General features: G+C 42.1%; 1 protein-coding gene across 2 annotated transcripts in view; it reads right to left on the bottom strand.

The window, feature by feature from the left end:
• Positions 1 to 3,839: 3,839 nt before the first annotated feature.
• The window catches only part of arhgef4 (Rho guanine nucleotide exchange factor 4), a 65,619-nt gene continuing 57,010 nt past the window's right edge, over positions 3,840 to 12,448 (bottom strand). For both annotated transcript variants that reach the window (XM_006805152.3, XM_006805153.2), the window contains 3 exons: positions 6,564 to 6,807; positions 6,284 to 6,361; positions 3,840 to 5,136 (listed from right to left, as the gene is read on the bottom strand). In XM_006805152.3, the coding sequence (XP_006805215.1) occupies positions 4,979 to 5,136; positions 6,284 to 6,361; positions 6,564 to 6,807 (480 nt within the window). In that variant the 3' untranslated portion in view covers positions 3,840 to 4,978. The remainder of the gene's footprint in view (positions 5,137 to 6,283; positions 6,362 to 6,563; positions 6,808 to 12,448) is intronic.

The raw sequence follows: 12,448 nt of genomic DNA, 5'->3' as shown, positions 1-12,448 counted from the left end.
TCGATTGCTAATGCTACACATTGATGAATCTTTGTTTTAATGTTAACATTCATCATATAGTTCATTATAATGGATGATATTTAGGACCTTATAATTGCAGAGGAAGAACACTGAATTTTTTTTGTTAGGTCTTTTGTTGTTCCCACGATACCCGTGGTGATAATTCTGTACTTGGTGTTAATGTTAAAAAATATTTTTTTATTAGTGCTGTCAATGGATTTAAAAAAAATTAACTAATTAATCGCACAATTGTCTGTAAATTGTCTGTATATTTAAGCTTGTTACTGACATTCATGCTATATAATGAAGTAAATGCAGAATAAACACAAAGAACGTTAAATGCTTAAATTCAAAGAGAATTTGAATAGTTTTCTTGATCTTTTATCACAGGTTCTCTCCTGTGAAATGCAACTTTTTAAAAAATCTATATACTAATAGGTATGTGTGAGATTATTATACTGCCATATGTTACCTTATGCCTGTAATAAAAAAGATTGAATCATGATTAGGGATGGGTAGCGGTATCAGCACCGGTTCTGACATAAACGGTAGTAACCAGACCAAAAAGCAGCGCACATTTCGGTGCTTTATTTCGGTGCTTTTTTATTTTCCCTGAGATGTCATACACTTTGGATTCTAGCCAATCATTTTACCTTCCCAAGGATAGTACGCGTGAGTAGCTTAATGTTGTTCGTGTGTAATTTACGTTGAGTAGGCTAACCACGTTATTACATTAATGCATGTAAGGTGAACTAGCAAACACCGTCGTAGTTACATGCGGCTGTCTTCTTGTTTGATGGCAGATACTCCCTTCACCCTGGCCAAAAAGGCTAAAATGACCAAAGAAAAAGTGGAAAACAGCTAAACATGAGAGGTTTTTGGACAAAGTTTGTGTTTTTTCCATTCTTTAAGCACCGGTTCGAGCACCGTTTAAGCACCGGCACCGTTTCAAAAGTACCGTTTTGGTACTGGTATCAGATAAAACCTAAATGATACCCATCCCTAATCATGATACTGCTGTAGGCCACATTATACTTCTTATCATAGATTGTGTAATCATTATGTAGTTTTAGTTTGCATTATACTTCTGACTAATGTGAAAATCATTAGATTTATTAGATTGATTTGTATTACATTATACTGCTGATTCACTGTGAATGAGTTACGCTGTTTTATGACATTTCATACTGCTGAGTTATACAGAGAATACGAGTTTGAGTAACGGTCCGATCTGCTGTCACCCTCTTATCAGTATACTTATCAGTGCTGTCAAATAGTGGATTAATTTTGATTAATCACAATTACATATCATTCATTTTTAATCTATATTAATCGCATTTCATTTTGCATGAGCAAACAGACTCGAGAAAGAAGGGAAAATATATGAACTTAACATGTTTATTGAACATCTTGAACTTCATGTTAACAAAAAACAAAAAACACATTTATCCACGCACTCTGTCACTCTGGGGAGGCACTTCAAGTCCTTGAGACGACAAACCAAAGCTATGTAAAGCGCGTGTTCTCAACGACATTAACAGGTCTGCAGTTTGCTGCAATCCACGTGGCAATTGTGTCGGTCAATATGTCCGAGGTCGACTTACTGAGTCCCCGATGCTCCGTGAGCGGTTTGTGGCAAGCTGGGTGACGCGTTAGCCAAAGTGCTAGCAGCATCCCTAACTAACGTATGCTTCACGTCAATGTGATGTTTTAAGATGGGAGTGCTTCGGTGAAAAGAAAAATCCTTCTTGCACAATGTGCATAATGCTTCATGTCGGTCGACTGTTCTGTCTTGTTATTGTTTTAATACTCAAATCTCCCATCGTAGGGCCGATGTGCATTTATCATCTTTCATACTGAGTTGATTGGTTCAGGTGCCCATCACTACCAGATCTACTGCCCATTTGTGCATGTGCGAAGGTAACTCTACTTGGACAAACTGCCCGAAATGCAATGACAGCAGCCCAAGCAGAGAAGCCCAGACCTCCCTCTCCCCAGCCACCTCCTCCAGCTTATCCGGGGGAACACCAAGGCGTTCCCAGGCCAGCCGAGAGATATAATCTCTCCAGCGTGTCCTGGGTCTGCCCCGGGGCCTCCTCCCGGTGGGACATGGACTGAACACCTCACCCAGGAGGCGCCCAGGAATCATCCTTGTCAGATGCCCGAACCACCTCAGCTGGCTCCTTTCCATGTGGAGCAGCAGCGGCTCTACTCTGAGCCCCTCCCAGATGGCTGAACTTCTCACCCTATCTCTGAGGGAGAGGCCAGCCACCCTTCGGAGGAAGCTCATTTCCGCCGCTTGTATCCACAATCTCGTTCTTTTGGTCACTACCCACAGCTCGTGGCCATAGGTGAGGGTAGTGTTTAGTATCATTCTTTTCAGCACAACCTCACGTGTCTGAATTTACAGTCATGTTTTCATTTTGACAGACTGTATTAACACAACTGATCTAAAATCAGACAAAAAACTTAAAATCAGAGTAGAAAAAGTGATATTTTTTACTGTAACAACCACAAACATGTTTATTGAATCATAACTTTAAATGCAAATATAAATTGTCAATTTTAAAATCATATGCACAAGTTTTGCAAACAACAAAGTTATTTGCATCCATTTACCTTTTACCCTTTTTAAATAACCATTTCAAACTATTTACAGAACAATCAGCTGTTCTTCAATAAGATGCCACAAATTATTTGTGCCACTGCAAATATTTCTGTCCACTATAAAGAACATCACAGCTGATACCTGCAGGTCTGACAGCAGCAGGTGTGTCACTGCTGTTTCTACCTGGAGACAGCAGTCGCCTCATTGTTCTGACACACAACACAAAACACTAACTACACAAAACAGCACATTAACTACACACTCCAAACATGTTAAATGTCACAAATCTCTCACATCTCAAAACTCTCTCTCTCTCTCTCACCGTCACTCCTACAACGTCCCCTCTTTTGTTTGTTTGTTTTGCTCATAAGCAGAGAGGTCTCGCTGCGCTGTCCTTAGACAGTAAACGTGACGAAACTATTGAGGAAAAAACGCTGCGTATATATTGTTTATCGTGGTTTTTACGTGGCCACACAGTTTATAAACTGGTATATATCACCTTGTTGCTTTGTCTTTAAGTGATCATGTGATTGACCACGACTACTTTATTCTTCCTCAGTCAAACAGCAGCACTCATGCGATCGTTTTGCCCCCTGAGCTCCAGGTGTTGTGCTAGACAGTGCTCGTGATCACCGTCCGCGGGAGCGCAGCTGCTTAAAGCTGTAGCGTCCAGATTACTTACAGCTACTTCCTGCAGCTGATATAAGATGAGGCTGAACACAGCTTCAACCGTCTGTTTGTTGAAAAATAGTAACACACCACATTTTCTTGTTAGTAACTGTAATGGCATTGTAACGATAGGAATAGTAATTAGATTACTCGTTACTGAAAAAAGTAACACCATTAGTAACGCCATTACTTGTAACGCCGTTATTCCCATCACTGCCCATGATTCACATTCTGAATGTAAATAGTGTGGAGTCAGTGAAACTGTGTGTGTGTGTGTGTGTGTGGTTATTTTCTCATTTATATAGTCTGTGCTATAACCTGTAAATATAAGTAGTGCAGTGTAACTACATTAAGTGTGAACTGTATCAATTTTCAAAGCAACCTCCCTTTGAACGAAAAGCAAAGTAATACAGACTTGATACTTTCAGCAGGTTTTTTAATATATAAAGTGAAAACGTTAGCTTGTACTCCACGTTAGCGTACACATGGTTTGTCGTTAAAGAACTGAAACTCCAAAAAGACATGAAACAAAGTAAAAATCACCCCAAGTTGAAGCGACATGTGTCATTTTAGGAACGTTTAATTGTTGAACAGAAAGGAGTAAGGAGTACATTTCACTAAATGCACTTACAGAGCAATATCGCCGGGCTGCACTGATCTGACATGAGATTATACTGGAAATCAGATACACAGAGCAGGAATAGTGAGTATCAGAAACACAGGTAAAAGAATGAGAGTGTGAGACAGAGAGATGCTGTCAGCATGGCTGCACGATGAAACCAGCTGTAGCTATCAGGTTAAATATAGCAGGGCTCTTCAGAGATAAAAAAATATTCCTCACAGTATTTCTTTTAAGCACATCCATGCATGTCATTGTAAAGCATCCATGACACACTTCAAATGGCACTTCAACAAAGAACAGAAAGAAAAAGAAAAGCGAGCGAGTTGCGTACTTTCATTGACACAGCAGGTATCAGGAGTCGTCGAGGTTCAGACCGTGGAGCAGCCGAGAACATGTGCTGAGCCGGTTTTTCTTTGGGCTGCGTTTGATATTCGTCAGGAGTTTGCACATTACACCAGAGAAGTACAAAATCCCGGTGGGTCATAATCACCAAACAAAACATAGCTGAAATTATATTTCTGTACATGGAAACAAGAAATGTTGTCTCTTCATAAGCAGACGAGGAACAAATATAAAAACAGATCATCTGGCACTAAATACACTTGGCATCTGTCAAATCATGAAGCAACAGAAGAGTGAAAATAAACAAGGTTTTGTTGACAGGCAACGTCTTCACCGAGACAGCACAGTCAGGAGTCCCACGCTCACCTGCAGCAGTACAGTACTAGTATTGTACTAGTGCAGTACTAGTACAATAGTAGTACTGTACTAGTACAGTAGCAGTACAGTAGTAGTTCTAGTTCCAATCAGTGCTTGATTCAAGGTCTATTGAGAGTTTACTCTACCTATCTGACTCATTGTCTCCAGAGGACCATTCCCATGTCTGATTGTTGACCAACATATAAAGTGCTTTCAAAAGATAACATATTCAATTCATATCTATACAATAAATCAATAATTAGAGGATATTATGTGTAGGACTTAAAGAGAGGAAGGGTTAAAAACGGTCTATTCAGGCACGAATAGAGACTCTTTCTCCTGTTCCTTTTCTCCAAGGCTTCTTTTTCCTTACAGTTTTTTTACTTCTTGAAGGGCGTCAGTCTGCCAATGTTGTGCCAGAAGGTGGAGGTCTTGCGCTTGGGCTCAGCCAGCATAAAGACCTGCTGCTGGGGCAAAGCAGAGGGGAGAGAGGGGTGTTTCTGCCTCAGGAGGAAGTCATAATAAGGTCTGGACACCGCTGAGGAGAAGACGAACAACAGATCATTACTTATAATACAATAATAATACATTTTATTTATAGGTTAAGACCCTCAAGGTCACCTTACAGTAGCACAAGAACAATAGCAACAATACAATATAATAAAACATGGCAAAATAAAAAGCATGAAAGTATAAAAGCTGAGCAACGTAAAAGTGGACTAAGACCGAATCAATCGTATGCGGTTTTGAATAGATGGGTTTGAGACGTGATTTAAAAGTGGTGAGAGAGTTCGTCATCTGGTTTAAGTGCATCCAAATTCTTGGAGCTGAACAGCTAAAGGCTCGAGTCCCATGGTAGTCAGGTGGATTAATGAGGTACACCGTAGAGAAGAGAATTACAGTAATCTAAATGTGACATGAGCACTGACAAGTATGGCGGTACTGTGTGGAGTGAGTGAGGGACGAAGGCGGTTAATATTACGGAGATGAAAGTAGGATATGCATTAGGAAACAAGGAAGCATTTCATTATGAGGGTCTGAGGTTGCATTTGTTGTTTAAATCGGTAAAAGTTCAGTATAAACTGTATAAACTAAACCAAGTGAGCGGGAGACTTCTACAAAGAGCCAAACAGGTGAAACAAGAAAAATATTAGATATACACATAATCTGTTGACGTACGCACATGGCAGCAGATCACAAAGTGTGTACTGCCATACTTTTCGATTCGTTATCATCTATGGGCCACTTTTTTACCCCTTTGCTCAGTTCCACTGGTGTCCACTGCAGTCGTGTAGGTGGAGCAGGTCATTTACTAATTGGACTGGTTCTTATATAGCACTTTTCTACTCATCTGAGAACTCAAAGAGCTTTACACAACTTGTGCATTCACCCATTCACACAAACACATTTTTCTAAGTGCTTTACATTCACACACATTCATACTCTGATGGATGCATCGGAGAGCAATTTGGGGTTAGCATCTTGCCCAAGGATATTTGGCATGCAGACTAGGGAATCGAACCACCAACCTTCCGATCAGTAGATGACCTGCTCTACCACCCGAGCTACAGCCACCCCGGTTTGGAAGGTTTAATCCCTGGCTGCTCCCATCTCCAGTCTGCACAGTATCCTTGGGCAAGATATTGAACCCCAAGTTACTCTACGATAAACTGATTGGTGCATACCTTTGGGTTTTCCAGCAGGATGGCTTTTGCAGGCATTCAACATGGCCTGTTTCTTCTGGACCTCTGTGAGAGTGAACCCTGACAAAAAGAAAAGAAAAACAACAGGTTTATTCGTCATCAGACCGAGGGCATTTAAATCAGCTGACTGAAAGTGTCCTTGACAAAATGAATCTGTATCTGTTTAATGCATGTGCCACGACAGTGCTACAACAAACTTGGATTGCCACCATTATTATCATCCCAATGTTCTTAGCATCCATTCATATGAAGACGAACTGACCTGTCTCGCGGTCTTGCTGGACCTGCCTCCTCTCATCAGTAAAGGCTCGGAGCCAGCGCTCTTTCTGCTCAGGCTTCTTAGCACATAGGAGGTGGACTTCATCACCAGCTAGCGAACGCAGTTTCAGAGCATTTTTTACGCTGATGTTGAAGTCTTTCTCCTTACCATCCTCCAGATCTATTACTTCCATGTGGTCCATGTCAATCCGGCCCTTGTAGTAAAGTATGTCTCGGCGCAGGAGGTCCTGCAAAAATAATGGACAGCACATTTAAAGAAGGATTTGTTTTGAACAAGAGTAAAAAGAAAAGTAAACGAAAGCCAACAGGTTTGTTTTGTTTTGTTTTTTTTGTTTAGCACTGTGTCACCTCAACAGTTCTCAACAGCCCGAGAGAAAACCCTAACAATCACATCACCCCTATGAGCAACCACTTGGCAACAGCAGAAAGAACAAACTCCCTTTTAACAGGAAGAAACCTCTGACAGAATCAGGCTCAGGAAGGAGCAGCCAACGGCTGTGACCTGTTAGGAGTAAGACGAGGGAGACTGGTTCACTTCCACAGCATGTCTTTAGTCCTGAGGTAAATAATTACAAATGACTGAATGTTCAAAGGTTGATTCTGGTCATCTGGACGTAACGTTTTGTGGTAGAAACGTTTCGTCATCATCAGGTGACATCTTCAGTCTCAGCTGACTGCAGGTTTCAATCTTATAAACAGTACATTTGCATAATGACTGAAACCAGCCCACTGAAGGAACAATGGGCTGGGAGGTCAGTTCCTTCATCATAATTATGCAAATTCTCATGACCATTGATCAACAACCACTGATCAATGGCCATGAGTACCATAGTCAGCAGTTGTCCTTCTCTCCTGGATCGGCTGGATCTTTCTTTAGGCGTCTTCCCAGCTTTGACAAATGTCCAGCTGGGATAACCACATTTAATCAGGGCCTTTTTCCCACTTTGGCAAGGACTGCCTAAAGCTTGTTCGTCAGTATGAGCAAACAGCACGTAAGATGGCGGATTACAGGAACCACTTGATATTCAGCCTCAGATGCAGACAAAACATGATTACTCCTAAAAGTCTGCAAATGAGCTCTTCAGTTAAAGGCTTCCAGGCAACAAAAATCCTCCAGAAGGCACCGGATCAGCTGCTTAATGAACGGGTGAGGCAAACAAATTTTACCATCGACGTGCTAAAATCTCAAGAGGAGACTGACAATGCTTTTAGAAGAGAGTAGACCAGGCAACAAATGAAGTTTGACTTACTTGTTGTACATCGGAAACCACAGCGAAATACGGAGTGTCCTCAGTGGCCAAAAGAGACAAGGATGCGACACCGAGGATGTGGACAAGTGGGTGAAAAATCTGTCTGACAGACGGCTCACCCAAACAGAGAAAAACATCCTTGCTAAAGGGTTGAATTTTGCTGTCACACTGAGACAAATCCCACTAGTGGAGCTGATCACAGCCACAGAAACAGCAATTCGAAACAACAATATTGCAGAAGTGGAAGCAGAGCAACTACGGACGAAAGTGTCAGCCTGTCTCAGCAATGCAAAGCCCCCAGCATCCAACATCAGCATGGAGGAGAGGAAGGCACTCACCTCACTTAGTAATGACAGCAACATTATCATCCTTCTGACAGACAAGGGTAAGTGCACAGATTTGCTAAACCAGCAAGACTATCATGAGAAAATGTTGTCACTGCTCAGTGATGAAAATACTTATGAGCCCCTGAAACGAAACCCAGGAAGTGGCTACAGGAAGAGGGTGAAAGACTGTCTGAAGCAGTTAGAACAGGACAAGGCTATTGATCGGACCTCAAACCACAGGCTGTACCCAGGGGAGTCTACACCAAGTCTGTATGGTTTACCAAAAATACATAAACAGGGTGCACCTTTAAGACCAATTGTCTGTATGATCAACTTTGTCACCTATAACATCTCCAGGTTTCTGGTTTCGATCCTCAATCGGCTGGTGGGCAGCTCTGAACACCACATCCAGAACACGTTGGATTTTGTTGAGAAGGTGAGAGATGTCACTATGGAGGCTGATGAAACCATGGTCTCGTACAACGTTACATCTCTCTTCACTTGCATCCCAGTCACGGAAGCGTTGGAGGTAGTCCGTAAGAGATTACAGGATGACCCAACCTCAGCAACAGGACCACTCTCAGCATCGACCAAGTGTGTTTGAACTGTGTCTTCATTCCACCTACTTCACATACAAGGGTCAGTACTACAGGCAGAAACATGGGTGTGCCATGGGCTCCCAGTTTCACCCATCGTGGCCAATTTGTACACGGAAGAAGTGGAAAATAGGGCTTTGCTATCCTACCCTGGAACACCACCAAGTCATTGGTTCAGGTATGTGGATGACCCCTAGGTGAAAATCAAATCTCAGGACGTTCCACATTTCACGGATCACATTAACTCGGTGGAGCGACACATCAAATTCACCAGGGAGGATATGAACAGTGGCAGGTTAGCCTTCTTAGACTGTGAGATTTCCATCAGTAATGGGGGACATCTAAAAGCTGACGTGTACCGTAAACCTACACATACGGATCAGTATCTAAGGTTTGAGTCTCATCATCCACTGGAGCACAAACTGGGCGTCATCAGGACGCTACAACACAGAGCGAACACCATCCCCACAGACACAGCAGCCAGGGAGGCAGAAGAACATCAAGAAGGCCCTGAGTAAATGTGGTTATCCCAGCTGGACTTTTGTCAGAGTGGGAAAGGCTCCTAAAGAAAGCTCCAGCCAATCCAGGAGAGAAGAACAACCAATGACTAAGCGAAAACGTGTAGTGATCCCGTACGTGTCAGGACTATCGGAGCAGTTGAGAAACATTTTTTCGAAACACCAGGTATCTGTGGCTGTAAAACCCCAAAACATGTTGCGCCAAAAATTGGTCCACCCCAAGGATCGGGTACCCCGACACAAACACAGTAACATAGTGTACGCTTACGTGAAAAGGGAAAGACCATCTCTGAATGGAGGAGGGGCCTAAGGGTACATCTGTCACCATCTTACAATGCTGTGATTGCAGCCATTCCCCAACTCTCTGTGAATGGGACTCATGGCCATTGATCAGTGGTTGTTGATCAATAATCATGAGAATTTGCATAATCATGATGAAGGAATTGACCTCACAGCCCATTGTTCCTTCATTGGGCTGATTTCAGTCATTATGCAAATGTACTGTTTATAAGATTGGGGAAACCCTTCAATTTGCTGAGACTGAAGAAGTCACCTGGATGAGTGACGAAACGTTTCTCCCAATAAACGCTACGTCCAGATGACCAGAATCAACTTTTGGAGATTTACTGGATGATTGAGCATGCATCAAGACGTAATGACTGAATGCAAAGTGGTGTATAAACAGGGGAGTGAAAAGGAAATGTTCATAGCATCATGGAGAGCCTTAGCAGTAGCCTGAGCCTATTGCTGCGTATTTAAGAGAGAGGCTGGATCAAGTGACCCGAAACAAACGTTATAAAGCTTTATAAAAAAAAAAGGAAAGTGAAAAGTACAAAGAGGGGCTGCCTCCTGATATATGGGGTGATATATGGTAAAATTTGGTGTTTAAGATGAGATGGGGCTTGATTATTCAAGACTTTGTATATGAGGAGTAATTTAACTTTGACTCTTGATTTAATAGCTAAAAATATGGTCTCTTTAGTCCAGGGGTCGGCAACCTGCGGCTCCAGAGCCGCATGCGGCTCTTTAGTCCTTATACTGCGGCTCCGCGTGGTTTGGGAAAATAAATTAGTATTTAGCTGAAGTGTATTTTATTTATGTTAGTTCTTTTTAACTTGTAGTTCTAAATTGGAAGATTATTGTGATATTGAAATATAAAAATAAAATTATATTCTATTATTTTTTCATCGCTCAAAATAAGCGTCACACTCGCGGAAGCCGGTGTACGAAATGCCGTGCATTTACCGAGACTTTCAACCCCAGGTAGGCCAATTATGGATCTTCGGATCCACATTATGTCAGCAGCTCCACCGTGAACTATGTTAAAGACAAACACCGCTCACGCCTGACAGACAACAGCTTACAGTCCTGCGTAAACTGACTTCGTACAGCCCCGATTAGCAGACGCTGTGCGCAGAGGTTCAGGAGCAGAAGTCCCATTGTAAACATATCACGGCAGACCGACGATGTTTGCATGAACACGCTTTTCAGCATCTCTTTATTGACCACTTTTTACACACGGTTGCTGTACACATACAGCCGGCTGTAGCTTTTCACCTCACAACCCGACACACACCAACACCAACACAACAGCACAGATAGCGCAGACGTAAAGGCAGCGAGGCGTGATTGCGGGTGTGGCTCAGGTGCGTCCGCCTCCCCTGCAGCGGCGCTGCAGACCACGCCCTGCCGCACGCATTAACCAGGTAAAATACATATTTAGGCTGAATTTTGCAAATATCTATTTTTAATTTTTCAGCAGCATAGAGCTTTTTTACCAATTATTTTTTAAAAGTCAGGTCAAGGCTCCAACAGCCCAAAGGCGATATAAGGGTGGTGGCTGACAACAGTTTTTGTTTGCTACATGGATCATTTTAGTTCAGCTGGGTGTCTTTCCTTTTGTTATATTTATTTAAGAGTTCAAAATGTGTTAATTACATAAATAAAATGTAATTTTCTCTGTAGCACTTCATGGATTTCATAAGCAACACACCTTAGTTGTTCACACAAAGCATAAAGGTAAAAAACAATAACAGTGTTAGCTTCATTTTAGATGTCAAAAAGTATTTGCGGCTCCCAGTGTTTTCTTTTGCGTGGAAACCGAGTCCAAATGGCTCTTTGGGTGTAAAAGGTTGCAGACCCCTGCTTTAGTCCATGTCAGAAATCTCACTGTAGGATTTTTGATCAGTACAACCTGAAAAATAAAGTATTACAATAGTCTGGCCTCGATGTCATAAATGCATGAAATGTTTTTTTAACATCACTCTGAGATAGGATGATTCTAATTTTAGAGGTACTGTGCAAATGTAAGAAAGCAGTCCTTACTATTTGCTTAATAATGTGCATTACAGGATATAATCTGGACGGCATTATCTTGGCCTCCAGTAACCAGGATAAGTAGCTGGTTAGACACGTGATGTAGATTGGACTCAATACACAGGGCTCAGGAGAAAAGTTTACAAGACAAAGTCAGAAGCAAAGCAAAGGGATTTCCAGTTAGCGAGGCCCATGGCTCCACCACAGTATTTTCTTTCCTCAGCAATCTCTCTTTCAGTAACTCTCTGAAATCCATTTGCAGGTCTCTGCTGCCGAGTGAGCCAACACAGGAGGACTGGAGGATCATGGCATCACATTTCTATGATTTTTAGGGCAGAATATAAAAACTTCGGCATAATCTGAATTTAGAAAGAGATAATTAGAGGTCATCCAGCCTAGAGTTTAACGAATTTGTGAGCTAACCGCTCACGCCTCCACCCACTCACTCCATTAATTGACTCCGGCGCTGAACAGAGTTTTATTGACTTTTCGCTTGCTAAGAAACTTGGCTTAACTGTTGAGCCATGCTCTACGAACCTCCTCCCTGAATGGTTAGCGTTTACCAGATGTCACCCACATTACTAAACTGGTAACATCATTCCGGAAATCATTGAGTTAATCAGTTTGTTTGTTTTTAAGGCTCCACTAACCCATCTGGTTCTTGGCTATCCCTGGCTGTTACAACACAACCCCACTCACTGACTGGAGAAATGGCGGCATTTCTGGATGGAGGGGGGAATGCCACATGACATGCCTAAGATAATGATAATAATAATGGATTGCATTTATATAGCGCTTTTCTAGGCACCCAAAGCGCTTTACAATTCCACTATTCATTCAGTCTCACATTCACACACTGGTG

Source organism: Neolamprologus brichardi, chromosome 9 (assembly GCF_056152115.1).
Source record: "Neolamprologus brichardi isolate AB-2024 chromosome 9, ASM5615211v1, whole genome shotgun sequence".
NCBI lineage: Eukaryota > Metazoa > Chordata > Actinopteri > Cichliformes > Cichlidae > Neolamprologus > Neolamprologus brichardi.
Note: the sequence above shows the minus strand (reverse complement) of the source record. Positions and strands in the feature narration are given on the sequence as shown.